Genomic DNA, 15396 nt, shown 5'->3' on the forward strand with positions numbered 1-15396 from the left:
TACCTCTCCTGAGACAGCTCTGATTCCAGGACGTTCACCGCGTTCAAGGCGTCTCTGAGGTCATTCTCCAAGACGCGCTCTTTTGCTTTCGCTCCGTTGAGTTCGCTCTGGAAGGTAAACGACGCCCCAAGATGCGGCGCCGGGCGACGCGAATTGCCACATTTGTGCGCGCAAAAAAGAGCATCCGCAGCGACGACAATTGACGCAATTCTAACACGCGTTTGCAAACGATAACGCTCACAGGGAAGTGTTGCGCGGGTTATTATTTTACCCGTAGATTTAAGAAACGTTCGAAATACCTTGCTTTCGTTTTTCAGCGTTTCCATGGCGGCTATCCGCTGTTCCATTTGACAGACGGCTTCTTGGAGTGAAGCTCTCTCTCGTTTGAACGCGTCTAAGGATTCCTTCACGCAAGACACGACACGAGACCAACACTTCCTACGATACCCCAAGATGTGTTTATTGCACCACGGTGGGCGTAAGCTCTCGGATGCCGTAGCGATAGGTTTTACCCTTTTAACTGGCACCAAAAACTGACACCTTTATTCAAGGCATCATGTCTGCAATAACCGCAACACAAGCAGTCAAAATGCAAGCAAAAAAGAGACAACTCTGATAATGATATTGGCACTGTCCTTGAATTTGATTGGGCCACACCCGAGACGGCTTTTCTTAGAGCCTAGTCTCCACTGGTGTTGGACCAGAAGACGCCAAAAGGCGTACAACTCAAAAACAGCGCACTATCAGAGTATTGAGGGCTCGGGGTGAGCATTTACATTATGAGACCTCCTTTGCCAGTAACAAGATATAGGAATAGGTTTTTACCCTTTTAACTGGCACCAAAAACTGACACCTTTATTCAAGGCATCATGTCTGCAATAACCGCAACACAAGCAGTCAAAATGCAAGCAAAAAGACAACTCTGATAACAATATTGGCACTGTCCTTGAATTTGATTGGTCCACACCCGAGACGGCTTTTCTTAGAGCCTAGTCTCCACTGGTGTTGGACCAGAAGATGTCAAAAGGCGTACAACTCAAAAACAACGCACTATCAGAGTATTGAGGGCTCGGGGTGAGCATTTACATTATGAGACCTCCTTTGCCAGTAACAAGATATAGGAATAGGTTTTTACCCTTTTAACTGGCACAAAAAACTCAAATTCAAGGACAGTGCCAATATTATTATCAGAGTTGTCTCTTTTGTTTGCATTTTGACTGCTTGTGTTGTGGTTATTGCAGACATGATGCCTTGAATAAAGGTGTCAGTTTTTCGTGCCAGTTTAAAAGGGTAGAACCTATTACTATATCTTGTTACTGGCAAAGGAGGTCTCATAATGTAAATGCTCTCGGATGCCGTCTGAACGTTCCCTTTCTCACCCCCCTCCCCCCCCCCCACGTGCTCCCCGAGCCTCTCAGGAGCTCAACGTGAAACGCCTTGCCAAGCAAAACAAAAAATATTGGGACGCGACCCAAAGGCCGTTGCGAGCACAGCGACGGAGACCGACGCAGTGGCCGGCGTTCCGTGTTTGATAAAATCGAAAAGCACCGTTAGACCTCCTTTGCCAGTGCCAAAATATAATAATATAATAGGGGTTTTCCCCCTTTTTTCTGGCAACAAAACTGAAACCTTTTTTTACAAGGATTCATGTCGCTGCATCGACCACAATACCTGCAGTCAAAACGCAAACAAAAAAACCTACTATGATAATATATGTGGCATTGTCCTTGAAACTGATTGGTCCACACCTAGGGACGGCTTTCTTTTGAGCCTCGACCCAATTGGTGCTAGACCACATGACGCCAAAAGGCGTCACACAGCTCAAAGACAATGCACTATCCAGGTAATGAGGGCTCGGGGTGAGCATCTACATCATTGGACCTCCTTTGCCAGTGCCAAAATATAATAATAGAGGGGTTTTCCCCCTTTTTTTGGCAACAAAACTGAAACCTTTTTTTACGAGGAGTCACGTCGCTGCATTGACCACAATATACCTGCAGTCAAAATTCAAACAAAAAACCTACTATGATAATATATGTGGCATTGTCCTTGAAACTGATTGGTCCACGCCAAAAGGCGTCACACAGCTCAAAGACAATGTACGCCTTTTGGCGTCATCTTGTCGAGCACCAATTGGGTCGAGGCTCAAAAGAAAGCCGTCCCTTGGTGTGGACCAATCAGTTTCAAGGACAATGCCACATATATATTATCATAGTAGGTTTTTTGTTTGCATTTTGACTGCAGGTATTGTGGTTAATGCAGTGACGTGAATCCTCGTAAAAAGGTTTCAGTTTTATTGCCAGAAAAAAAGGGGAAAAACCCTATTATTATAAATCGAAAAGCGATTGTGTTTTTTTTTGGGTAACAAAGTGCGAGCCCCAATATGGCAACGCTGCATAGCTTGCTCAAGCAGGTGACTTCGCTGGCGGAAAACAATCCCAACGCAATTGAACCATTTCAGAGAAGTGGGGTGGGTGGGAAGATAAATCGAAATCATTTAATGTAGCTGCTACAAAGCTTTGGAACCATCTAGCATCGTCTCTTAGCACCTTCACTCTGTCATCTCTGTCCTCACCTAAACCGACTGTTAAGATCACAAAAGTTTCAAATGTGAATGTAAATAGTACAATCTAATTGATTTATTTTAAAAATGTGAACCTGTGTAATTGTTCAAATAGAATGATTTGCTGAGCCACCATTGACAAAGAGCTTTTTTGGCTCATTGGGCTTTACTTGGCTAATGAACTTGTGAACTACAATCGCGACGTTGAACGTCGTCCGCTCTTCTGGCTGATATTGCGATAGACGACATTGAAATGTGCTCACCAGCGTTTCGCGATGTTTCATGTCGTTATTGTCGCTTGCAATCTTCAAATTACCTAAAAATATTAATCGAGTGATAATATTAATTAAGGATTACCAATAAACGTTGGACAACGATGAAAATATATTAAACAGACGTTAACAATGTACACTCCTGATAGAGGTCAAATGTCACACGTGCGATAAATAATTAACACTCGCAATGGTCACTGACACTCTCAAAACGTTGCCTACCTATTTCTGTATTTTTTTCACGAATATTTCTTTCAAGCCTGCTACGAATCTCAGCTTCTTCGCTGCGCCTGATAAAAAAAAAAAAAACATAACAAGACATCTGCCTCATTTAATTGTTAAAAAAAATGTCATACGCAACGCAGCACACAATCAATGCAAGACGAAAATCGTCCCCGTGTAGCCTTAACAGACTGTTGGGTCAAGTGCTGCTCGCGAGCATCATTGTTAAGGCCGGCACGGTACACGAGGGGGTGGGTGGCCAGCACCACGCCCGGCCGCCTTTGTCTCCCCAGTGGCAATGTTCACACACCGCACCAGGGTACTCATTTGAGGCCGAGTTGAGTGGAGGCCCGGGACCGGTTCGGATAATCGTCACGCGGACGTTGTGTTCGTGATGTGCGGCAGAAGCCAGATTAAACGATGCAGAAAACTGCATCGGTAAACAAACTGTACTCTATTATTGGTTCTTTCGGTAAAGTCACCACGTAGAAGGGAAACAATAAAATAATAAAAATATAAAACGATAAAATTCTCACGTGTGAAAACCACATATCAAGAAAATTTTCTTGCAGTGGTTTTCACACCTGACGATGATTGCTTGCGTTGCAGTCGAAACGTCGTGAGAATTTAATTGCTTTATATTTTTATTATTTTAGTGTTTCCCTTCTACGTGGTGACTTTACCGAAAGAACCAAGAATATAAATCGCTGCAGTCACGAAAGCTTTAAATAAAAATTTAAACTGTACTGTATTTGTTTTGCTTTACAGATACAACAACAGTCAGAGATGTTCTACGCAATGCAGCGCCTTCTCCTTAGTAGCTCCCAACGTCTGAAATTCACAAACTTGAAAACTCGCTAATAACTTAATTGGGGGAAACACGAAGCAACTGTCGCCCCCTACTGCAAAATAATTGCAGACCCAGCGCATCGTGGCTGCTTCTCCCTCTCCCCCCTCCTCCGTTCCGAACAATGATGGACTCGTCCGTCTGAACAAAGCTCGTCGCTTTCCGTGGTGCTAACGTTGAAACAAGGAAAAAATAAACCGGCATGCTAATCCCTCACACTAACATTCTGTCTTTAACATCCTGCTAATCCAACACATTAACACAGCTATTTCAATGCTAAATTATTCTGTTGATATGTAAACTCGGACTTTAACACCCTGCTAATCCAACACATTAACACAGCTACTTCAATGCTAAATCCTTCTGTTGATATGTAAACTCTGACTTTAACATAGTTACTTCCGTGACCAGTCACATGCTGATCCCTCACACTAACATCATGCTAATCTCCCAGTTACATTCTAATTTGTTGACTTTAACATCCTGCTAATCCAACACATTAACACAGCTACATCAATGCTAAATCCTTATGTTGATATGTAAACTCGGACTTTAACATAGCTACTTCCGTGACCAGTCACATGCTGATCCCTCACGTTAACATTCTGCTAATCTCCCAGTTACATGCTAATTCCTCACATCAACATCATGCTAATCTCCCAGTTACATGCTAATTCCTCACATTAACATCCTGCTAATCTCCCAGTTACATGCTAATTCCTCACATCAACATCATGCTAATCCAACACATTAACTTAGCTACTTCAATGCTAAATCCTTCTGTTGATATGTAAACTCTGACTTTAACATAGCTACTTCCGTGACCAGTCACATGCTGATCCCTCACACTAACATCATGCTAATCTCCCAGTTACATGCTAATTTCTGACTTTAACATCCTGCTAATCCAACACATTAACACAGCTACATCAATACTAAATCCTTATGTTGATATGTAAACTCGGACTTTAACATAGCTACTTCCGTGACCAGTCACATGCTGATCCCTCACGTTAACATTCTGCTAATCTCCCAGTTACATGCTAATTCCTCACATCAACATCATGCTAATCTCCCAGTTACATGCTAATTCCTCACATTAACATCCTGCTAATCTCCCAGTTACATGCTAATTCCTCACATCAACATCATGCTAATCTCCCAGTTACATGCTAATTCCTCACATTAACATCATGCTAATCCAACACATTAACTTAGCTACTTCAATGCTAAATCCTTCTGTTGATATGTAAACTCCTTCGTCAAGGGGCTCTGCTCCTCCCACCCAGCTTAAAAGACGCTGCCAAGCTTAGCAGTGTTCACTCGAGCGCCGTCTTCCCGACAGTTCTGTTCCTTCACCTGAGGAAGGCTACTTGTGTTGTGGCCGAAACGTCGTGAGAATTTTATTTTATGTTTTATTTTTATTATTTTATTTCCATTCTACGTGGTGGTGACTTTACCGAAAGAACCAAGAATATGAATCCCTGCAGTCACGAAAGCTTTAAATGGAAATTTAAACTGTACTGTATTTGTTTTGCTTTACAGATACCACAACAGTCAGAGATGTTCTACGCAATGCAGCGCCTTCTCCTTAGTAGCTCCCAACGTCTGAAATTCACAAACTTGAAAACTCGCTAATAACTTAATTGGGGGAAACACGAAGCAATTGTCGCCCCCTACTGCAAAACAATTGCAGACCCCCTTCTAAACGTGAACACTGCGGGGCAGTGTCCTTCACTGCAAGGCCGGCGGGCCACGAGCGGCCCCTGGTGGCCTCTTGTGCGGCCCCTGACAATACCCAGATCTGAAATCACCTCCCCATCGTCGTCGTCGTCGTCGTCCTCGTGTGCTGCTGTCAAACCCAGCGGTGTTAAAACGTGTGGCGGCCCTCACGCTGTACCGTGTCTTATCGGCGGACGTGCCCCACCCCCCCCGACCCGCCCTCGCCCTCCGCCACCTCTGAAAATGAGTGAAGAACACCACCGTGGTGCTTTCCTGCGTCAACCAGCGTAGTACGTGACAATAGCGACGCAACGATAATTAACATCTTCTTTGGTTCTTTCGGTAAAGTCACCATCACGTAGATTGAGAATAAAATAATAAATTGATAAAATGACACGATAAAATTCTCACGACATTTCGGGCCACGACACAAGCGGCCTTCATCAGGTGAAGGGACGAGAATGTCTGGAGGACAGCGCTGGAGCGCTGAGGCAGTCTCGTCCCTTCACCTGATGAAGGCCGCTTGTGTTGTGGCCGAAACGTCGTGAGAATTTTATCGTGTTATTTAATTTTATTAATTTATTATTTAATACAATTAATCCTTGCAGTCACGAACGCTTTAAATCGATGATTAATGTCTCGGCACGCGCCACGTTCCGTGTTGTAAAAGTTCACCACTTGCCTCTGGCTGGCTGCTGCTGTCAACTCTTCGTTTGCCTTCTCCAGGTTTTGCACAATCACGTTCAGGTCCCGACGTTCGTGCTGCAGCTTGTCGCACGACAGCCGCTGCCCCGCGGTGCTTGCGGTGAACTCTCGCTCCTTCTCCGCAAAACTTCTCTCCGCGTTTTGCATCCCAGCCTGCATTCAGACCGTACAATGATGAAATCGATGAGGCGGGTGACCCGCTGCATTTGTTCAGATACAGTGAAAAAAGCTTGAGACTTTTCCAAAAAGGCTAAGAGAAAACCATTCCTTATTCTTGATTCTTTCGGTAAAGTCGCCACGTAGAAGGGAAACTATAAAATGATTAAAATATCAAACAATTAAATTCTCACGACGTTTCGACGGCAACACAAGCAATCATCATCAGGTGTGAAAACCACAGCAAGAACATTTGGAATAAGTGGCGGTGAAAAATGTTTCTTGCTGTGGTGTTCACACCTGATGACGATTGCTTGAGTTGCCGTCGAAACGTCGTGAGAATTTTATTGTTGTATATTTTTATTATTTTATTGTTTCCTTTCTACGTGGCGACTTTACCCGAAAGAACCAAGAATATGAATCCCTGCAGTGACCAAAGCTTTAAATCAAAAAGAAAACCATTCCGTAAAAAATATCCAGTTAAGGAATGCAGACAATATTAGCGATGTAATAAATATGAACGGATACATATTCTTAGCTCTTTCGGTAAAGTCACGTTGAAGGGAAACAATAAAAATAATAAAATATATATAAAACAATAAAAATTCTCACGACGTTTCGACCATAACACAAACGGTCATCATCAGGTGTGTCGGTTTGCATTAATGTATTTATTTTTAAAACACCGTTTAAACACCGTTTAAAAATAAATTAATTAATGCAAACCGACACACCTGATGACGACCGTTTGTGTTATGGTCGAAACGTCGTGAGAATTTTTATTGTTTTAAATATATTTTATTATTTTGTTTCCCTTCAACGTGGTGACTTTACCGAAAGAGCTAAGAATATGAATCGCTGCAGTCACGAAAGCTTTAAATAAAAAAAATGAACGGATAGGTCACCTGCAGCGTGCTTTCAATTTCCCGACGGCGATTTACTTCGAGTTTCAGGGTACCACTTTCTTTCTGCATTTGCTCAAGCCGTGCTTGAAAGTTGCCTGTTAATTCACGCAAAACAAATGAAATCGGGATCGACTTTCACGGTCGGGACGTGCAGACATTTGCCCACCGCGCACACGCACAAACACATCCGGGCTCGTTGGCAATAAAAAGCGGGCAACTTGAAGTGTGCTCTCACGCTCTGTTTCTTCGAGTCGAGCGCAGCTTTCAATGGAATCTTGCAGTTTTTGCGAGGCCATTTTGAGCTCTTCATTTTTTAACTCCAACAGCTCGGACATTTCTTTGGCCTAAGAGCGAAAAGACGGAACTCTCTGTTTGCTAACTACTGAACGACAAAGATAATAATACGACTTTACGCACGGATCTATGAAATGACCTACTGCTGGGCAAGGCGAGTTTTCTGGTTTGAAAGTCATCATTGAAGTCAGATAAGTTGTGTTTACCAGACTGAAATGAACTTGAGAAATCAAGACAAAGAGGTCGAAATGTGCAGATCCCATATATTTCGTTGAACAAATGCGTTTAGGGCACTGAATACGTTCTAAAGTGGAAATAATTCACATTTTAAGCATTATATTGTTATACAGACGTTTGTAAATTGTAAAAGCAATGTATGAACACTGTACACAATGGCAATAGTAGGCGTTAAAGGCAATAGTTTGGGATAGGAACATTAATATATCAGTTTTTATTTGAAGGTGATCTTGATCTTCAAAGGATATTTTATGATTGAGACAGGCATGCCTTTAGGAGCTGCATTTCTTACATTTGAAATCAACAAAAATTAATGAGCCTGAATTATAACAGACCCTTGGGGTTTGAGCTATATATATACACACTGGTTTGTAAAAGGTAATGCATGGTCATTTAATCCAATTTTTTTTTTATCCCAACGTGCATTTAAAATGTGAGCAAAAGCGATCAGCTCGTGGATTCGCCCGAACCTGGCTTTCTTTAATCGTCAACTTGTTTACAAAGTCCCACCGCGCTCTTTCCATTTCTTCCACAGCTGCTTCCACTGCGTACGACACACGCGTCATGCATTTAAAATGTGAGCAAAAGCGATGAGCTCATGAATTCGCGCGAACCTGGCTTTCTTTAATCGTCAACTTGTTTACAAAGTCCCACCGCGCTCTCCCCGTCGCTTCCACGGCTGCTTCCACTGCGTACGACACACGCGCGTCGCACGTTCGACAAAGTGGCTGAGCGCGTCAATATTCATCCAGTAAAAACCACAACGGTCATTGATCATCATCGACAGTGCTCTGCGTATCACTGAGCAGCCGTGCATTGCGTCACCCGGCACGAGACTCACCTTTGCCCAACGCAATATTCTTGTCATTTTGAGACTTTAAATTCAATTCGCTGAAAGTCACCGCAAACGTCTTTAAGAGAGGATGACAGCGGGGATCCAGCATTAATGTTAAATGTGCACGTGCGTACGTTTATACCGTTACACGTTTCTCAAGAAATACAATTAAATGAAAACAAAATTTAAAAAGCATCACACATTTTACCTTCAGTTCTGCTTTCAGCGACGAATGAACAGCTTCCACTTCTTCTTGTTCTGTTTCAGCTGCCATTATCACCGTGCGGACGTGACCCACGTGAGTCAACGACAAGCAAGTTTAATCACTAAACGTGTTACACCGTCAACGTCCATTATCACCGTACGCACGTGACCCACGTGAGTCAACGACAATGAAGTTTAATCACTAAACGTGTTACACCGTCAATGTCATTATCACCGTACGCATGTGACCCACGTGAGTCAACGACAATCAAGTTTAATCACTAAACGTGTTACACCGTCAACGTCCATTATCACCGTACGCACGTGACCCACGTGAGTCAACGACAAGCAAGTTTAATCACTAAACGTGTAACACCGGCAACGTCCAATGGTCGGCGAATGTTGAGAATGTACCTCTGGTTAATGTTTGTTGCACTGAAGAGGACTGGCCCTTCAGATCGTCACACATCTGCCTGGTGGCACGGATCCTTACGGACACGGGCACATTGCAAGGACGGCGGGTCAGAAAACCTTCGTAGGAACGTATCCGCCATTTTAAGGCAAAGCGCATTGCAGATGAAGATATTCTTGGTTCTTTCGGTGAAGTCACGTAGAAGGGAAACAACAAAATAAAAACTCACCGTGATTTTGTTGTTTTCTGTGACTTTACAGAAATAACCAAAGAACGTGAATTCCTGCAGTCGCGAAAGTTTTTAAAATGAAAATGCAGAGAGGATGTTGGTGTCATCAACAAGTCGCTTGTTTGTTCTGCCGGCGTGACCTCTGACCTCCACCCAGTAGTCCACTCAGGGGCGGAGCAACAGGGGGGGATGGGGGGGGTCAGCCCCCCCCCCTGAAAATTTGGGGAAGTCGGCAATCGGGATAACCGGATATCCGGCTGCTGCAAAATGCCGCAGGCTGCCACCTTGTGATGCCACCTTGTGTGCTGCCCTGCAGGCTGTCACCTTGTGCTGCCCTGCAGGCTGCCACCTCGTGTGCTGCCCTGCAGGCTACCACCTTGTGTGCTGCCCTGCAGGCTACCACCCCGTGTGTTGCCCTGCAGGCTACCACCTTGTGATGTCACCTTGTGCTGCCCTGCAGACTGCCACCTTGTGCTGCTGCCCTGCCAGCTGCCACCTTGTGATGTCACCTTGTGTGCTGCCACCTCGTGCTGCCCTGCAGGCTGCCACCTTGTGCTGCCCTGCAGGCTGCCACCTTGTGTGCTGCCCTGCAGGCTGTCACCTTGTGCTGCCCTGCAGGCTACCACCTTGTGCTGCCACCTTGTGATGTCACCTTGTGATGTCACCTCGTGCTGCCCTGCAGGCTGCCACCTTGTGTGCTGCCCTGCAGGCTGCCACCTTGCGTGCTGCCCTGCAGGCTGCTTGAGCGGCAGCCTTGCGAACTTATCGAACTTACTGGCCACGTCGGCGGCTCCGACCTATTAATAAACTCCGCAGCTCAAATCCAATAATTAGTTTTATACATTTGTGGTGCCCATTGGAAAACACAAACACACTGAGATATCTCAGAATGTTGAAGTCAGCAACCCCCCCAAAGTCAAAATCCTGGCTCCTCGCCCCTGAGTCCACCGGACATCTCTGAAATCTACCGGACATTTGTTACAAAAAAAAGAGCTTCATTGCTCTTCGGGTTTCTCCAGTAAGTTTAGGAACCTAAACAGAGGACAAAGATGAAATTCGAGGGAAATGAATAACTTCTTACTTCTCCATTAAATCTCCTTTGATGTCAATCACGTCTTGAAGTTGCACGCTGAGGTGTACATTTTCAAGCTGAAAGGAAACACGACACACACACTTCGCTGAGGTGACGCATACCGCTTCAACACAGTTGTCTGATAATTGTTATCTGACACACAGCACTGATAATGACGTTCGGGTTTCATAAAGCATCGTCAATCATGCAGACAAAGCGATCGCTGAGGAACCACAGACACAAATCTTATTGCTGTCCAGTTGAAGCTACAAACAGATTAGAAGCACCTTTAAATTATTGTCTTGGCAAACCAAGTGTTTCTCTATTTTAGTTAACAATGACGAATGATGAGTGGACACAATTACCAATCATAATGATGACTATGGGGAATCCACAAAAACAACCTAATCGTGATTATAACCAGACGAAATTAATGAGTCTGAAACAATATGCAAATGTAGCAACGTTATTTGAGATGCCACTGCATCTCCCATTGAGCACGGTTGGCTACGTACGGTGTGAAAGAAGTTCAACATACACACACGTAGCACGGTTGGCTACGTACTGTGTGAAAGATGTTCAACATACACACACATAGCACGGTTGGCTACGTACGGTGTGAAAGAAGTTCAACAAACACACACACAGCACGGTTGGCTACGTACGGTGTGAAAGATGTTCCACATACACACACGTAGCACGGTTGGCTACGTACGGTGTGAAAGAAGTTCAACATACACACACGTAGCACGGTTGGCTACGTACGGTGTGAAAGAAGTTCAACATACACACACATAGCACAGGTGGCTACGTACGGTGTGAAAGAAGTTCAACAAACACACACATAGCACGGTTGGCTACGTACGGTGTGAAAGAAGTTCAACATACACACACACGTAGCACGGTTGGCTACGTACGGTGTGAAAGAAGTTCAACATACACATACGTAGCACGGTTGGCTACGTACGGTGTGAAAGATGTTCAACATACACACACATAGCACGGTTGGCTACGTACGGTGTGAAAGAAGTTCAACATACACACACACACATAGCACGGTTGGCTACGTACGGTGTGAAAGAAGTTCAACATACACACACATAGCACGGTTGGCTACGTACGGTGTGAAAGATGTTCAACATACACACACGTAGCACGGTTGGCTATGTACGGTGTGAAAGAAGTTCAACATACACACACGTAGCATGGTTGGCTACGCACGGTGTGAAAGATGTTCAACATACACACACGTAGCACGGTTGGCTACGTACGGTGTGAAAGATGTTCAATATACACACACAGCACGGTTGGCTACGTACGGTGTGAAAGAAGTTCAACATACACACAGTGCACTGAGGAAAACCAAACCTGATCATTGGCTACGTGTCTACGTCAAAAGATTGATGAAGTTTACCGATTAGCTGACAATAAATGTTTGGGTTTGGAGAAATGAGGAGCCACTCACACCAACATTGAATGAAAGCGTTTCACTGCTTTAGTCGACAAGACTAAGAGATTTATTTTTGGTTCTTTCGGTAAAGTCACCACGTAGAAGGGAAACAATAAAGTAATAAAAATATAAAACAATATAATTCTCACGACGTTTCGATGGCAACACAAGCAATCATCGTCAGGTGTGAAAACCACAGCAAGAAAATTTTAAAAAAGTGGCGGTGACATTTTTTTCTTGCGGTGGTTTTCACACCTGATGATGATCGCTTGCGTTGCAGTCGAAACGTCGTGAGAATTTTATTGTTTTAAATTTTTATTATTTTATTTTTTCCCTTCTACGTGGCGACTTTACCGAAAGAATCAAGAAGAAGACGAAGAAGAGATTTGAAGTTTACGTCACTGCAGGAATCCATAATCTTTGGTTCATTCGGTAAAGTCACCACCACGTAGAAGGGAAACAATAAAATAATAAAAAATATCAAACAATAAAAGTCTCACGACGTTTCGACTGCAACACAAGCAATCATCATCAGGTGTGAAAACCACAGCAAGAATTTTTTTTTAAAGAGCGGCGGTGAAAATTGTTTTCTTGCTGTGGTTTTCACACCTGACGATGATCGCTTGCGTTGCAGTCGAAACGTCATGATAATTTGATCGTTTTAAATTTTTATTATTTTATTGATTCCCTTCTACGTGGCGGTGACTTTACCGAAAGAACCAAGAATATGAATCCCTGCAGTCACGAAATATTTAAATAAAAATTTAATAAGACTAAGAGATTTGAAGTTTTTCGTCACCGCAGGAATCCACAGTCTTTGCTTTCATTCAAGTAAAGTCGCGTAGCGCGTATAAAAATACAACACAAAATAATAAATCAAATCACGACGTTTCCATCGCGACACCACAGGCGGCGGTCGTCCTCAGGCGAAAATAAAAATTAAACCTCTTGCTGCTGCTGCTGTTGTTGTTGTTGTTGTGACAGGACTCTCTCGCTGGTTCAGCAGTTCCACTGCAGGGATTACTTTTTTTACCGCCCTAGGACAAAGCGCTTGAGGTGTTGCGATCGAAACGTCGTGGACATTTTATCATCTTTATACCTACCACGTGACTTTACCGAAGTAACCAAAGATTAAAGGCCAAGAGAATGACCGCGCGCAATGCACAAATACTCCGCGGAAACTCGACAAGTCGTCGGCCCGCAAACCAACTCAGCCACCCCTAGCAACAAAATGCATTCGCTTGTTTCTCTAAATAGCAGTAACACTAAATCACTCATATTACGGGAATACAAACGCTTTATTTTTTTAAACGCAGCTACGAGGTTTTTTTTTAGGGGGGGCGCATTTAGACCCGAGGGTTAAGGTCGTTTTTCCTCACCTAATTTTTAAATATCACGAGTTTAATTTAATAATAATAATGACGTACATTGTAATTACTCTCCGGATCAGCCTGCATCACAACCCCGCGAACCACCCGGAGGAGCATGGAGGACCACCGGTGGTACGGGGGAGGGAGGGAGGGTGACCACACTGTGAGAAGCACTGCTTTAGAGAAATAAGACCACTTACTGCTGCTGCTGTTGCCCACCTGTGTTACTCACAGCCCTGAGGACCACCCGGAGGAGCGTGGTGGACCACCGGTGATACCGGGGGTGAGTGACCACACTGAGAAGCACTGCTTTAGAGAAATGAGACCACTTACTGCTGCTGCTACCCACCTGTGTTTGTCGAGTTGATTTCTGCAGAGCGTCGGCCGTCTCCTGGGCCATTCTGACAGCTTCCTCCTTTTTGCTGAGCTCAGAGTGAACTCTGACCTTCCACATGTTCAACTTGTTCATTTCACAGCGCAAAGAATTGTACGTCCTTGAGACGTGATCTTTATTCTGCGAAGAAAAAAAAACAACCAAACACAACACACGGCATGAGGAGCGTGTGTCAGCAGCTTCCCAAGCCGTAGTGTCGTGAACACATCAAGATTTTCCGCTGCCCGATGACCGATCATTCGCGATAAACGTTCTTGGGTTGGCTCGCGTAAGTGTGTGTCGTTACCCTCCACCACCCGACCCAGCCAGTGAGGTTTGTCACGTAAACAAAACGCGCCAGTGAATTACTACTTCGGCCCACCGGTGTGTCGGAGAGTAAATCCACAACATTTACACATTCATACTTTACGCGATATAACCCAAAAAACATTTATTATACGAATATAATTGGTCGTGAAAGCCTACGTGTTGAACTGATTATTATTACTCCATTTCAACCGAAAACTCGATCAAGTCATGTACAAGCACAAATACACGGTTTTTTTATTTTTTAAATTAACTTTCCCTTAAAACGTCTTTGCCAAGTGCTGTGAACGTAAAAAGGTTTAAGGCGCAGATCTGAAATTGTTTGATCGTAATCACTGCTGGCAAAAGGGCCTCCACTAGAGGGCGCTCAGTAGAGGCTGAACTCTTCCACGCTGTTCAAGACGTCTTGGAAGAAAAACCCTCACTAGGGGCTGAACTCTTCCATGCTGGGGAGACGTCTTGGTAGAGAAACCCTCACTAGGGGCTGAACTCTTCCACGCTGTTCAAGACGTCTTGGAAGAGAAACCCTCCCTAGGGGCTGAACTCTTCCACGCTGGGGAGACGTCTTGGTAGAGAAACCCTCACTAGGGGCTGAACTCTTCCACGCTGTTCAAGACGTCTTGGAAGAGAAACCCTCCCTAGGGGCTGAACTCTTCCACGCTGGGGAGACGTCTTGGTAGAGAAACCCTCACTAGGGGCTGAACTCTTCCACGCTGTTCAAGACGTCTTGGAAGTGAAACCCTCACTAGGGGCTGAACTCTTCCACGCTGTTCAAGACGTCTTGGTAGAGAAACCCTCACTAGGGGCTGAACTCTTCCACGCTGTTCAAGACGTCTTGGAAGAGAAACCCTCACTAAGGGCTGAACTCTTCCACGCAGTTCAAGACGTCTTCGTAGAGAAACCCTCACTAGGGGCTGAACTCTTCCACGCTGTTCAAGACGTCTTAAAGGAAGAGAAACCCTCACTAGGGGCTGAACTCTTCCACGCTGTTCAAGACGTCTTGGTTAGAGAAACCCTCACTAGGGGCTGAACTCTTCCATGCTGTTCAAGACGTCTTGGTAGAGAAACCCTCACTAGGGGCTGAACTCTTCCACGCTGTTCAAGACGTCTTGGAAGAGAAACCCTCACTAGGGGATGAACTCTTCCACGCTGTTCAAGACGTCTTGGTAGAGAAACCCTCACTAGGGGCTGAACTCTTCCA

The 15396-nt window shown here is 44.5% G+C and overlaps 1 protein-coding gene across 5 annotated transcripts in view; it reads right to left on the reverse strand.

The window, feature by feature from the left end:
* Positions 1 to 15396, reverse strand: part of LOC142910659 (uncharacterized) — a 247819-nt gene that overhangs the window by 216549 nt on the left and 15874 nt on the right. For 3 of the 5 annotated variants that reach the window (XM_076060023.1, XM_076060022.1, XM_076060019.1), the window contains 13 exons: positions 13845 to 14009; positions 10685 to 10752; positions 9377 to 9450; positions 8967 to 9025; positions 8765 to 8834; positions 8394 to 8467; positions 7628 to 7736; positions 7393 to 7487; positions 6309 to 6484; positions 3058 to 3125; positions 2827 to 2879; positions 300 to 404; positions 4 to 107 (listed from right to left, as the gene is read on the reverse strand). In XM_076060023.1, coding sequence (XP_075916138.1) covers positions 4 to 107; positions 300 to 404; positions 2827 to 2879; positions 3058 to 3125; positions 6309 to 6484; positions 7393 to 7487; positions 7628 to 7736; positions 8394 to 8467; positions 8765 to 8834; positions 8967 to 9025; positions 9377 to 9450; positions 10685 to 10752; positions 13845 to 13964 — 1175 coding nt within the window. In that variant the 5' untranslated portion in view covers positions 13965 to 14009. Of the gene's footprint in view, positions 1 to 3; positions 108 to 299; positions 405 to 439; positions 874 to 2826; positions 2880 to 3057; positions 3126 to 6308; positions 6485 to 7392; positions 7488 to 7627; positions 7737 to 8393; positions 8468 to 8537; positions 8612 to 8764; positions 8835 to 8966; positions 9026 to 9376; positions 9451 to 10684; positions 10753 to 13844; positions 14010 to 15396 lie in introns of those variants that run through there. The other 2 variants (XM_076060020.1, XM_076060021.1) reach the window with 2 other exon arrangements.

Source organism: Petromyzon marinus, unplaced genomic scaffold (genome assembly GCF_048934315.1).
Source record: "Petromyzon marinus isolate PM22_M1 ecotype Great Lakes invasive population unplaced genomic scaffold, UKy_Petmar_22M1.pri1.0 PM_G_Scaffold_15, whole genome shotgun sequence".
NCBI classification, from domain to species: domain Eukaryota; kingdom Metazoa; phylum Chordata; class Hyperoartia; order Petromyzontiformes; family Petromyzontidae; genus Petromyzon; species Petromyzon marinus.